The 14,052-nt window shown below is 39.6% G+C and overlaps 1 protein-coding gene across 2 annotated transcripts in view; it reads left to right on the forward strand.

Annotated features, from left to right (window-relative positions):
* The window catches only part of SLC30A10 (solute carrier family 30 member 10), a 374,273-nt gene that overhangs the window by 326,158 nt on the left and 34,063 nt on the right, over positions 1-14,052 (forward strand). The window contains exons 5-6 of one of the 2 annotated variants that reach the window (XM_059998238.1): positions 12,643-12,822; positions 12,939-13,014. In XM_059998238.1, coding sequence (XP_059854221.1) covers positions 12,643-12,822; positions 12,939-12,983 — 225 coding nt within the window. In that variant the 3' untranslated portion in view covers positions 12,984-13,014. Of the gene's footprint in view, positions 1-12,642; positions 12,823-12,938; positions 13,015-14,052 lie in introns of those variants that run through there. The other variant, XM_059998246.1, reaches the window with a different exon arrangement.

Consider the following 14,052-nt stretch of genomic DNA (forward strand, 5'->3'; position numbering starts at 1 on the left):
TTGTTATCACACTTCCAGCAATAACAAAATATTTTATCCCTCTGGGAGACCAGGGGCACAGTGGAATGTTGTATTTCCAATGATGTCGCCTGTCACACAGCAGTGTTTTCATCCTTTCCGTCAGTTGCGTAGGAATAGCTTTTACTAGTCATCCATTCTGTGCTAATCAAATATGCACAAATGCTGCACAGTCCTTTGTTCTCTCCCTATAGATTCTGATACCACAGTGGAACATTCTGTGAATGTGGGACCAGTGTTGGAGCAATGGTGTGATCTATCAATACGCTATTTGTAGCACATTCCTTAGATGTGCTCTCTAAATTCCTATCTTGTTACATATCCCAAAGCAGAGATCAATGTAGGTAGCATTGCCAGAGGTACCAAATAAAAATGCAGAATGCACAGTTTAATCAGAATTTCTGATAAACAAGTACTTTTCTGGTATGAGTATGTTGGGATGTATGGTAGAAAGTTATTTATTGTTTGTTTGAAATTCAAATTTAAACGGGCATGCTGCCTTTTATTGGACAACTCTACGCGTAGGATAAAAGCCAGGGGCATCATTTCTGATGCCGTCACTGGTCCTCTGGCTCAGACCACAGTGCCCCTAGTGTCAGTGAAGTGCAGCGAGATTGCTCAGACTATTGGATGTGCTAAGGGTTGTTGGGATGATCCTGCTCTATAAAATCCCAAGTAACAAGAATATTTACTGTATCTCCTTTCATCTACATGACTTTCAATGTTTCCCTTTATATGAGTGGCATTGAGGGGGAAACAGACATCAAGGAGTGTTTTCCCCACGATGCCTGGCTAACTGTGAATGTCTCTTGGCTTTTCTATGAACTTGATCACCGAGGATTAAGTGATCAGTTACTGCTCCCAAGGTTTCTATCGTCTGGTTCCAGGGTCAGAAGTGGACTTTCTGTGAAACTTATGAAACTATAGCTTTAGGCCTTCACTTGCATAGGTCTCTTCCAAGACCCTGTACCTAGTTTTGTATTATTTTTATTTAAAAAGCACCTCCCCAAAACAGTATAACCTTCAGGCTCCATACAAACGTGGATTCTATCCCCCCCACCCCAACCCTTGTCCGGGAATAAGAAGTATAGCACACTAGCTCTAGCGAATTGCTGCTTTGAGTGATTCCCAGAAAAAAAATGTCCAAATTGGCAAGGCAAATGTTTTGCATTTAGGCAAGTTTTGTTTACATGTCTTAGGTCCCCAGTAACCTGATTCATTTCAGTTATTGGCTTCTTTCCTTTTCCAATGGTCACAGTTGTCACATTATGCTCTCAGGAAGATGGGGCAGGAATCCAAAGGTCAAACAGATTCTTATATTTCCATTTCACTGGGCAGCCCTTAACTCAACATCTCTGTAACCAGTTGTAGTTTATACCAATTTCAAAGCAAACTTCTGGCTCTCTAGGAGGAAGCAATGATGCCCTTTGATTGGGGTCTTTAGATTATCCCTTCATTATCATGTCCCTTAATTTAACAGCTGCTTTGTGTGCTTGGCTCCAGTTGTCAAACCCCACAGAGGACAGTAGACAACTCCCCTGGCCTTGCAGGACACCAGCAACATGGACACAAACCCTGAAGGTGGCCCCCAGGTTTCCTCAGATCTCCAAGAGTATTTTGAGCCCTACAAGTCCAGATGGCCTCGTTCTCTCTCTGGAGATATTTTCAGTTTCCTGTAGGTAGGGCTGGTGAGAGATTATGTTGGAGTCACCCACAGCCCCATCCTTTAACCTCATCTCTGTTTTTAGGTACTCTTATTCCCTTGGTGATCTCATCTTTTGTCATGGCTTTAAAAAGCATCCCAATGCTGGCAGTTCCCTAAGTTTATATCTGGGAAGTAATTGGAGGGTTTAGAGTGAAAAAAATGATGGGATTCAATACATGCTAAAAGGATCAGCTCAGAATTTCTGCTCTGAATTCAAAACTTATTCAATTCCCTACCTAGATGTCCACTGGGCAACTCAGACATAATGTGTCCAAAACTGAACTCCTGTGCTTACCTCCCGATCTGCTCTTTCTGCAGTTTTCCATATCTCAGTCAATGGCAACTCCATCCTTCCAGATGCTTGGACCAAAACTCTTGGAACCATTTCTGATTCCTCTCTTAATCTCATATCATGTGTTCAAATTATCTAAATAAAAATCTGTTAAATATTGTTTGTCTCTACCTTCCATATATATCCAGAATCTGCTCACTTCTCATCATCTTCACTGCAAATTACCTAGTCTAAGCCACCTCATCTTTCACTTGTTTGTGTCATAGCTTCCTACATGGTCTTCTTGCTTCTGTCATCACCCAACTTGAGTCTGTACTCAACATACCAGCCAGGGTAGTCCTTTCAATAGATAAGTCAGAGTGTGCTATCCTTCACTCAAAAACTAATGGGAGCTTCCCACATCACTAGGAGTAAAAGCCCAAGTCCTATAATGGCCCACAATAGGTGGTACCCCTTGCTATTTCTCTGACTTTATATCTTCTAATACTTTCCCCATCACTCACTCCACTCCAGCCATGTTGACCTCCATGCTGTTTTTCACGTAAGCTAGGGACATTCCCTATTCAGTGCCTGTCCACTTTCTACTGTCTGCCTGGATTTATTTTCCTTCAGATTTTTTTTTAAAGCATGCACCCTCAACTCCCTTAGGTATTTTCTCAAATGTCACTGTCTCAGTGATTATCCTATTTAAAATTGAAATCTCCCCCCATTCCTTATTCTCTGCTTTAATTTTTCTACATATCATTCATTACCTGTCACATATAATGTTTATTTTAATTTTTTATTATGTCTCCTCTAATTAAAATATCAGCTCCATGAAATCTGGGATTTTTATCTCTTTTGGTCACTGTTGTGTTCCTAGCTCTTAGAATAGTGCCTGGCACAAGGGAGGCACTCAATAAGTATTAATTGAATAAATAAAACAGGATAAGAAAGCCTTAAACATTTGCTTAATGTGTCTACTCAGTAACTCTTAAAGGGTTCAAAAACACTCAACTTCTCTTTCTCTTCTATTTTTTTTCCCTTGCATCTAAAATCTGATATCTCTGAGTCAGTCCATTAAAGGAATTGTAGTGAGCTCTCCACAAATCTTGAATTGTATAATATTTACTGAACTCCAGGAAGATCTTGTATTCAGTACCAAGGATGGGATAAAGCCAGTGGTGATGATGGAGACATTTCTAGGATCTGTGCCCACTCACATAGATTTTTGTTCACTGAATACCTTTTTAAAGGTCTATTCATCAGAGTAGAGTTTCAGTCCTTCAAATATATTGAAGAGTCAGTATTTATATTCCTCCAAAGTCTGGTCACAGGTAACTTTGACACAAAATTTTAAAAAAGAAAGAAACAAACAAACAAAAATGGCAACTTTAACCAATTTGATAAAATTGACTGAAAACTCTAGGAAAATCATACCACCAAAACACTTTTTATCCACTGCTGGACAATAGCTGAATTTGCTGAGATGCTTTCCTGACCATCTTACCAAATAGGGTCACTGAGCCTGCGTAATCATCTGTCTTTTGTAGTCAAGAGAGGTATTAATACCCATGCCTCATACTCAATTGAAAATGACCAGATCCCTGGCAGGTTGTCTATTGCATGCTGAATCTGGGGTTCAATGTACTGAAATATTTGACTACTTCTATTCAGAATTTGTGTAGTTCCCAAACATTCTAAGTTTATCTTTTTCCCCCCAATACTATGATGGGGTGAATATATGAGGTATCGCAGAGATAATTTTGTTTCTTCATATTTTATTGAATTCTGTACAGAAATATCCACAATATATAAACACATACAATTCAGTGAATTATCACAAAGTGAGCACAGATATGTAACAGTACTCAAGAAAGCATATTCCCAGCACTCAGAAATCTTCCGATGCCCCCTCCCAAACACCACTCCCTCCCTCCTCCTCAAAAGCAATCACTATCCTCATTTCTAACACGGTAACTCTGTTGTCCCCCTTTTCCAGCTTTAGAGAAATGCAATCACTCCGTATGAATCTTAACTCTGGCTTCTTTTTCTCCATATTTTCTCTGAGAAATTTATCCATGTTGTTGAATATAGCTGTAGTTTATTCACAGTTATTGCTTTATAGTACTCTACAGTATGAATTTACCACCATTTATTGTTTCTAGTATTTTGTTTCTACATATCATGGTGCTCTGGGTACTCTTGTTCATTGAATCTGAAAGTCTTCAGGTTTCATAGGGGAACTGAAAACATTTACATTTATTGTCCTGATACTTGGCCTTGTTTCTCTTGTTTTCAAAAACATTGTTACATTGTGTTTCTCTATTACAGTGAAGTCCCAAACAACAGTTTTTAATTCCTCCTGTGATCTTGGAACATTCTTTGAACTGGCACATAGTAGATACTCAATAAATAGCTGCAATAAATAACTGCTGATTAAATGACATGAATAGATGGCTGGCTGGATGGAATGGAATGGTACTGGTCTGCTAAGGGAGATGACTCGAGGACCTCCCAAAGAAGTCTCTTAAGTAAGGAAGCAGCTGCTTGTTTTTCTGGTTGAGTGTTCACTCCATATATTGAGCTAATTGTGGTCATGCACTCAAAGAGAGTTGGAATGCCTTCTTTTTTGCCTCTTGGCTAGCAGGACAGTGTTGTTCCCTCCCCAAAACATCCAGTTTTTCAAAGAAGATTCTTTACTTGCAAGATAGTTTTCCCTATTTCCTCCATTCTTTTTCCTTCTCTACCCTCTGAGGACAGTCTTTGTCTCCCAAGTGATTTTCTACAGCTCTGTGATGCCTAATAAGAGTGTAGAGAATGAGATGGGGAAGAAATGACAGAAAGACTAGAGAAAAGAATTAACTAGTGAGGCTAAGTGGAGTTACTCAATAATGCAATATAGGAAAAAGGAAAGGATTGAGAATAAAAGCTGAATGGACAGAGTGGAGAAGGAGAACTTGGGCTGAGACTCAGCCAATGAGAGATTCCAGAAGCAATGGAGTTGAGTACTAAGAAGAGAAAAGCAGATATAAGAAGTGTTGCCAGGACACATGCATTGGCTCACATTAAATATCATTTAAGAAATGTAAAGAATGTAGTTCTATTTTCTTTTCTACAGTGTTCTTTGAAAAGGTCACCACTCAAATCACAAGTCTTTGCTTTTGATAAGGTAGGAATAATAGACCACTGTTATCTGCCTTGTCATTGTGAAAAGTCCTCCAGGAATAATGACAGATAGCCAGCTGCTATGCTGAGTTTCAATGTTGCATGTTTTCATTTGTTATTATTGCTGCACGGATGTTTTAAAGGGAATTTTTTGAAGACAGCCATCTCTAATAGAAACTACTAGCCTGATACCATTTTAATCAGTTTTACTTTGGAAAGGAAGAACGTTAATGGTTTGGAGGATGTAGAAGCGTAGCCCATAATGGAGAAACATCACGTAGAAGCATCCAGAGGTAAGTAAATCATGAATAGAAGGCAAAAGTACATCCATGTGGTTGCAACAGAGAGCAAACTATGGTTAGTCAGTGCACTAAAGTTAGCATTTCAGTAGAGAAGGAAAATCCTGCCAAGTTGTGCTTTCCATCCCCACATTTCTGGAGGGTTAGAAGTTCTTTTCCCCCCAAGGGCGACACTTCTGCCAGGGCCACGACAAAGAGTCTCATTTCACTATATTCTATGGCTCCTGCCTGGACACTTTGGGTTTCTTGTTTTCAGGGACAATAGGCAACAAGTGGAGTCACCATCATGGCAGAGTAACTGGCTCTCATCAGCACTGGAGGCTCAGCTGCAGAGAGGAAGAGAGTGGCATCCGAGTGATTCCACCTGGGTGTCCATTGTACCTGCCCCGCTGTGATGGTGAATGGACAAGTGCAGCACCCCTCGCCTGATAAGGGCATGGTGACCAGGGGCCCAGATCCCTCAGAGATGAGAATCTAGTGTATGCCACCAGATAAGCCGTAATACCAGCTGAGATGCTGCCTGGGCAGGGGGGAGATTCTAGACTGGATAATGGAGAAAAGAGATGATGAGTATCAGTTGCATCTCCAAGACCAGGTGCAGGAGCAGGGGCTGTGCTTCATCCCAATGACTTCTCATCTTAGTTTTCCACAGGAAGAGATGCTTGGTTAGAACGATGGAAAAACTGCTCCCCGAATGTATTTGAGGAAGTGGATCCAACTGACACAAGGGATAGATTGTGATGGACACATAGATGTGCACCCCAAAACCTCCTTCTGAGAGGGACATGTCTCTGGCTACTATCCTCAGCAGACAGCCTGTGGTTCTCAGCCCCTTCAAGGACTGTCTCAGCTGCAGAGAGCTGCCTTACCTAAGGTCATCCCTTCCCTTGGGGGGCCCACGAACAATGACTGATGGAAGTAGGGGTGTAAAAACTCACCCATTTTAGCCCTGGGTGGCATAACTGACAGGTTCTGGAGCTCCCTGTGGGGTTGGCTAAGGCCGTCCAGTCTGTCAGGTCTGTATCACAATCTGTATTTCTTCTGCTCAATCCCACTTTTCCCTCCACTCCCTTCCACAGGTGTTGGTCCCAAGGGAACACTCTGTATCCTGCACACTAAGCTCTATATCAGGTCTGCTGCCGGACCACCCAACCTATAACAGTGCTATACGACCAAGGGGATTTTTGTGGGGTTAAAACTAGAAAAGAGTATGAAAGCTGAGAATTTCTTATTTTTTTTATTTTTAGCAGATGCAGTGTTCTGAGAGAGGGATTAACATGATTAAACTTGGTGGCCAAGAAATATGATTCTTGTTGTTGTGTTGGAAGATCTGGATGTGTAAGAGGCTAAAATATAAAACAGACTGAGAATCTGTTTCAGGAGTCTAAGAATGAAATCCACAGGCTAACAGAGGGCTGTAGCTGGAGGGAAAGAATATACTTACTTTTCAGAAGAGAATTGGAAAGATTTGCTGTTGACCTGGATATGAGAAAGAAGACAAGCTGGCTAGAATATATATTGATTCCAAAGTTGAGAGCAGAGGTGGTCTGAGCATACCACTGATAGGAACAGACAAAATGGAAACGGGTTTGATGAAGAGGATAATACCCTCAACTTTTAACACCTCTAATTTAAAATGTCGACAAGATATTTAAGTGGAAATTTCTTCGTGTTGGGAGCCATCTTAATTATCCAGTCCAATGGAAGGACTTTGTATACAGTGGTGCAGGCTGTACCAGCACTAGGGCATCATGTTCACAGCTGAACGGAAGCTGAGATCTAGCCTGAATGGGGCTGCATCTGCCCAGAGGAAGAGAAAGAGGAAGGGGTGTGTTTTCTGTCTGATTCATGTAAAGGTGTTGTATGAACTAATCAGGGCCCTGGCCATTGTCTTGAAATCAGAGAGAGAGAGGTTGTGATGTCTGATGAAATGCATGCATTTGATTTAGACTAGAGATGGAAAGTTCATGAAGGAGAAAAGGCTTTAATAAGTTAGATTTCAGAAGGGTCAGGGATTAGGCAAGACATTTAAACCTTCTAGTATTATATTCCTTATTCGTGTGGTAGGATAGTTAACTTCTCTGGACTACCTGACAGTTTCCTCATACCTAGATATGGTAACTAAATGAGATATTTGGCAAGGCAGAGAAAAGTGGTGGTGGCTCTAAGCCTAATAAAGTGTGAGACTTATGCTAAGAAGTGATTGTTTAAGCAGTGACAATGCTTAACCTTATAGATATTTTACTCTGAAACTGGACAAGGCAGGTCAATTTCCTTCGTCCATGCTTGAATGCGCAGGGTCTAATTTTTCTGGCATATCCACTAGATGGGGGGGCAGAAGGCCCAGTGGCCTTCAAGGGGAAAATGTGGGGCTCTTGGGAGCAAAGGCATGACATGGACAGATCAAAAGTGCTGCTTTGTCACTGTGGATCTGAGGAATTACTGGGGGGTATGTACCAGCTGGTCAGCATTGTTTATTGATAACAGTAAGATTGATGATTTGCACCTGATCTCAGTCAGACCTCAAGGGCTCTGTGAATATGGTGGTTACAGAGAAGGACTATGCTTTAGTGACCAACAGGGTATATGAAGTCCAGGCTGAGAGCTCATGATTGGCTCACTGCTGCAAAGGTATTCTATGCACACATTAGTTGTTTTGTTTTGTTTTTTTTAAGATTTTTTGATGTGGACCATTTTTGAAAATCTTTATTGAATTTGTTACAATATTGCTTCTGTTTTATGTTTTGGTTTTTGGGCCCCGAGGCATGTGGGATCTTAGCTCCCCAACCAGGGATCGAACCTCCACCCCCTGCATTGGAAGGTGAAGTCATAACCATTGGGCTGTAAGGGAAGTCCCCTTTAGTTGTTCTTTTTTAAAAAAATTTAAGAATTTTATTGAGGTGATGTTGGTGTATAACATTATATATTTCATGTGTACAATATATTTCTACTTCTGTTTGCCACCAAAAATTTAGTTTTCATCTGTAACCATATAGTTGATGCCCTTTACTTATTTTGCCCTCCCCCACAGCTCTTCCCCTATGGCGACCACTACTCTGTTCTTTGTTTGTTTTTGTCAATTTGTCTCTTTATTTTTAATGTAACATTTGTTCAATTTACGGAACTAATTTTTTTAATCTTTATTGGAGTATAATTGCTTTACAATGGTGTGTTAGTTTCTGCTTTATAACAAAGGGAATCAGCTATACATATACATATATCCCCATATCTCCTCCCTCTTGCGTCTCCCTCCCATCCTCTCTATCCCACCCCTGTAGGTGGTCACAAAGCACCGAGCTGGTCTCCCTGTGCTATGCGACTGCTTCCCACTAGCCATCTATTTTACATTTGGTAGTGTACATATGTCCATACCACTCTCTCACTTCCTCCCAGCTTACCCTTCCCCATCCCCGTGTCCTCAAGTCCGTTCTCTAAGTCTGCGTCTTTATTCCTGTCCTGCCCCTAGCTTCATCAAAACTATTTTTTTTTCTTTTTTTACATTCCATATATATGTGTTAGCATACTGTATTTGTTTTTCTCTTTCTGACTTACTTCACTCTGTATGACAGACTCTAGGTCCTTCCACCTCACTGCAAATAATTCAATTTTGTTTCCTTTTCTGTCTGAGTAATATTCCATTGTATATATGTGCTACATCTTCTTTATCCACTCATCTGTCGATGGACACCTAGGTTGCTTCCATGTCCCGGCTATTGTAAATAGTGCTGCAATGAACATTGTGGTACATGATTGTGAATTATGGTTTTCTCAGCGTATATGCCTAGTAGTGGGATTTCTGGGTCATATGGTAGCTCTATTTTTAGTTTTTTAAGGAACCTCCATACTATTCTCCATAGTGGCTGTATCAATTTACATTCCCACCAGCAGCGCAAGAGGGTTCCCTTTTCTCCACACCTTCTCCAGCATTTTTTGTTTGTACATTTTTGGATGATGGCCATTCTGACCATGTGAGGTGATACCTCACTGTAGTTTTGATTTGCATTTCTCTAATGATTAGTGATGTTGTGCATCCTTTAATGTGTTTGTTGGCAATCTGCATATGTTCTTTGGAGAAATGTCTGTTTAGATCTTCTGCCCATTTTTGGATTGGGTTGTTTGTTTGTTTGATATTGAGCTGCCTGAGCTGCTTGTATATTTTGGAGATTAGTCCTTTGTCACTTGCTTTGTTTGCAAATGTTTTCTCCCATTCTGAGGGTTGTCTTTTTGTCTTGTTTATGGTTTATGATTTCCTTTGCTAGGCTTTTAAGTTTCATTAGGTCCCATTTGTTTATTTTTGTTTTTATTTCCATTTCTCTAGGAGGTGGGTCAAAAGGATCTTGCTGTGATTTATGTCAAAGAGTGTTCTTCCTATGTTTTCCTCTAAGAGTTTTATGGTGTCTGGCCTTACATTTAAGTCTTTAATCCACTTTGAGTTTATTTTTGTGTATGGTGGTAGGAAGTGTTCAAATTTCATTCTTTTACATGTAGCTGTCCAGTTTTCCCAGCACCACTTATTGAAGAGGCTGTCTTTTCTCTATTGTATATTCTTGCCTCCTTTATCAAAGATAAGGTGACCATAGGTGCGTGGGTTTATCTTTGGGCTTTCTATCCTGTTCCATTGATCTGTATTTCTGTTTTTGTCTTGATTACTGTAGCTTTGTACTATAGTCTGAAGACAGGGAGGCTGATTCCTCCAGCTCTGTTTTCTTTCTCAAGATTGCTTTGGCTTTTTGGGATCTTTTGTGTTTCCATACAAATTGTGAATTTTTTTGTTCTAATTCTGTGAAAAATGCCATTGGTAGCTTGATAGGGATTGCACTGAATCTGTCGATTGCTTTTGGTAGTATAGTCATTTTCACAATGTTGATTCTTCCAATCCAAGAACATGGTATATCTCTCCCTCTGTTTGTACCCTCTTTAATATCTTTCATCAGTGTCTTATAGTTTTCTGCATACAGGTCTTTTGTCTTCTTAGGTATGTTGATTCCTAGGTATTTTATTCTTTTTGTTGCATTGGTAAATGGGAGTGTTTCCTTAATTTCCCTTTTGGGTTTTTCATCATTAGTGTATAGGAATGCAAGAGATTTCTGCACAATAATTTTGCATCCTGCTACTTCACCAAATTCATTGATTAACTCTAGTTGTCTCTGGTAGCATCTTTAGGATTCTCTCTATATAGTGTCATGTCATCTGCAAACAGTGACAGCTTTACTTCTTTTCCGATTTGGATTCCTTTTATTTCTTCTTCTTCTCTGAATTTCTTCTCTGTCCCTGTCCTTAGAGGAAATGGTTTTAGTTTTTAACCATTTAGGGCGATGTTGGCTGTGGGTTTGTCATATATGGCCTTTATTATGTTGAGGTAGGTTCCCTCTATGCCTACTTTCTGGAGAATTTTTATCATTAACGGGTGTTGAATTTTGTCAAAAGCTTTTTCTGCATCTATTGAGATTATCATATGGTTTTTATCCTTCAGTTTGTTAATATGGTGTATCACATTGATTGATTTGTGTATATTGAAGAATCCTTGCATTCCTGGGATAAACCCCACTTGATCATGGTATATGACCCTTTTAAGGTGCTGTTGGATTCTGTTTGCTCGTATTGTGTTGAGGGTTTCTGCATCTATGTTCGTCAGTGATATTGGCCTGTAGTTTTCTTTCTTTGTGACATCTTTGTCTGGTTTTGGTATCAGGGTGATGGTGGCTTTGTAGAAGGAGTTTGGGAGTGTTCCTCCCTCTGCTATATTTTGGAAGAGTTTGAGAGGGATAGGTGTTAGCTCTTCTCTAAATGTTTGATAGAATTCACCTGTGAAGCCATCTGGTCCTGGGCTTTTGTTTGTTCGAAGATTTTTAATCACAGTTTCAATTTCAGTGCTTGTGACTGGTCTGTTTATATTTTCTCTTTCTTCCTGGTTCAGTCTCGGAAGGTTGTACTTTTCTAAGAATTTGTCCATTTCTTCAAGGTTGTCCATTTTATTGGCATATAGTTTCTTGTAGTAATCTCTCATGATCTTTTGTATTTCTGCTGCGTCAGTTGGTACTTTCCTTTTTGATTTCTAATTGTATTGATTTGAGTCTTCTCCCTTTTATTCTTGATGTTTCTGGCTAAAGGTTTATCAATTTTATCTTCTCAAAGAACCAGCTTTTAGTTTTATTGATCTTTGTTGTTGTTTCCTTCCTTTCTTTTTTATTTATTTCTGATCTGATTTTTATGATTTCTTTCCTTCTGCTAACTTTAGGTTTTTTCCTTTTTATTCTGCTTTCTATAATTGCCTGAGGTGTAAGGTTAGGTTGTTTATTTGAGATGTTTCTTGTTTCTTGAGATAGGATTGTATTGCTATAAACTCCCTTCTTAGAACTGCTTTTGCTGCATCCCATAAGTTTTGGGTTGTTGTGTTCTCATTGTCCTTTGTTTCTAGGTATTTTTTGATTTCCTCTTTGATTTCTTCAGTGATCTCTTCATTATTTAGTAGTGTATTGTTTAACCTCCATGTGTTTGTATTTTTTACAGTTTTTTTCCTGTAATTGATACCTAGTCTCATAGTGGTGTGGTCAGAAAAGATACTTGAAAAGATTTCAATTTTCTTGAATTTACCAAGGCTTGATTTGTGACCCAAGATATGATCTATCCTGAAGAATGTTCCATGAGCACTTGAGAAGAAAGTGTATTCTATTGTTTTTGGATGGAGTGTCCTATAAATATCAATTAAGTCCATCTTGTTTAACGTGTCATTTAAAGCTTGTGTTTCCTTATTTATTTTCATTTTGGATGATCTGTCCATTGGTGAAAGTGGGATGTTAAAGTCCCCTAGTATGATTGTGTTACTGTCAATTTCCCCTTTTATGGCTGTTAGCATTTTCCTTATGTATTGAGGTGCTCCTATGTTATAACAATTTACAATTGTTATATCTTCTTCTTGGATTGATCTCTTGATCATTATGTAGTCTCCTTTGTCCCTTGTAATAGTCTTTTTTTGAAAGTCTGTTTTATCTGATACGAGAATGGCTACTCCAGCTTTCTTTGCTTTCCATTTGCATGGATTATATTTTTCCATCTGCTCACTTTCAGTCTGTATGTGTCTCTAAGTCTGAAGTGGGTCTCTTGTAGACATACATGGGTCTTGTTTTTGTATCCATTCAGCCAGTCTATATGTTTTTGTTTGTTTGTTTGTTTTTTTGCAGTATGCGGACCTCTCACTGTTGTGGCCTTTCCCATTGCAGAGCACAGGCTCTGGATGCACAGGCTCAGCAGCCATGGCTCACGGGCCCAGCCGCTCCGCGGCATTTGGGATCTTCCCAGACTGGGGCACGAACCCGTGTTCCCTGCATCGGCAGGTAGACTCTCAACCACTGCGCCACCAGGTAAGCCCAGTCTATATGTTTTGATTGGAGCATTTAATCCATTTACATTTAAGGTAATTATCAATATGTATGTTCCTATTACCATTTTCTTAAATGTTTTTTGTTTGTTTCTCTAGGTCGTTTCCTCCTCTTGTGTTTCCTGCCTAGAGAAGTTCCTTTAGCATTTATTGTAAGCATTTGTTGTAAAGCTGGTTTGGTCGTGCTGAATTCTCTTAGCTTTTGCTTGTCTGTAAAGGTTTTAATCTCTCCATTGAATCTGAATGAGATCCTTGCTGGGTAGAGTAATCTTGCTTGTAGGTTTTTCCCTTTCATCACTTTAAATATGTCCTGTCACTGTCTTCTGGCTTTGTAGAGTTTCTGCTGACAGATCAGCTGTTAACCTTATGGGGATTCCCTTGTATGTTATTTGTTGCTTTTCCCTTGCTGCTTTTAATATTTTTTCTTTGTATTTAATTTTTGATAGTTTAATTAATATGTGTCTTGGCATGTTTCTCCTTGGATTTATCCTGTATGGGACTCTCTGTGCTTCCTGGACTTGATTGACTATTTCCTTTCCCATATTAGGGAAGTTTTCACCTATAATCTCTTCAAATATTTTCTCAGTCCCTTTCTTTTTCTCTTCTTCTTCTCTTCATTCTTCTTCCCCTATAATTCGAATGTTTAATGTTGTCCCAGAGGTCTCTGAGCCTGTCCTCAATTCTTTTCATTCTTTTTTCTGTATTCTGCTCTGCGGTGGTTATTTCCAGTCCTTTATCTTCCAGGTCACTTATCCGTTCTTCTGCCTCAGTTATTCTGCTGTTGATTCCTTCTAGAGAATTTTTAGTTTCATTTATTTTGTTGTTCATCATTGTTTGTTTGCTCTTTAGTTTTTCTAGGTCCTTGTTAAACATTTCTTGCATTTTCCCCATTCTATTTCCAAGAGTTTGGATCATCTTTACTATCATTACTCTGAATTCTTTTTCAGGTAGACTGCCTATTTCCTCTTCATTTGTTTGGTCTCCTGGGTTTTTACCTTGCTCCTTCATCTGCTGCATATTTCTCTGTCTTCTCATTTTGCTTAACTTACTGTGTTTGAGGTCTCCTTTTTGCAGGCTGCAGGTTCATAGTTCCCATTGTTTTTGGTGTTTGCCCCCAGTGGCTAAAGTTTGTTCAGTGGGCTGTGTAGGCTTCCTGGTAGAGGGGACTGGTGTCTGTGTTCTGGTGGGTGGGGCTGGATCTTGTCTTTCTGGT

Source organism: Delphinus delphis, chromosome 1 (assembly GCF_949987515.2).
Source record: "Delphinus delphis chromosome 1, mDelDel1.2, whole genome shotgun sequence".
Lineage (NCBI taxonomy): Eukaryota > Metazoa > Chordata > Mammalia > Artiodactyla > Delphinidae > Delphinus > Delphinus delphis.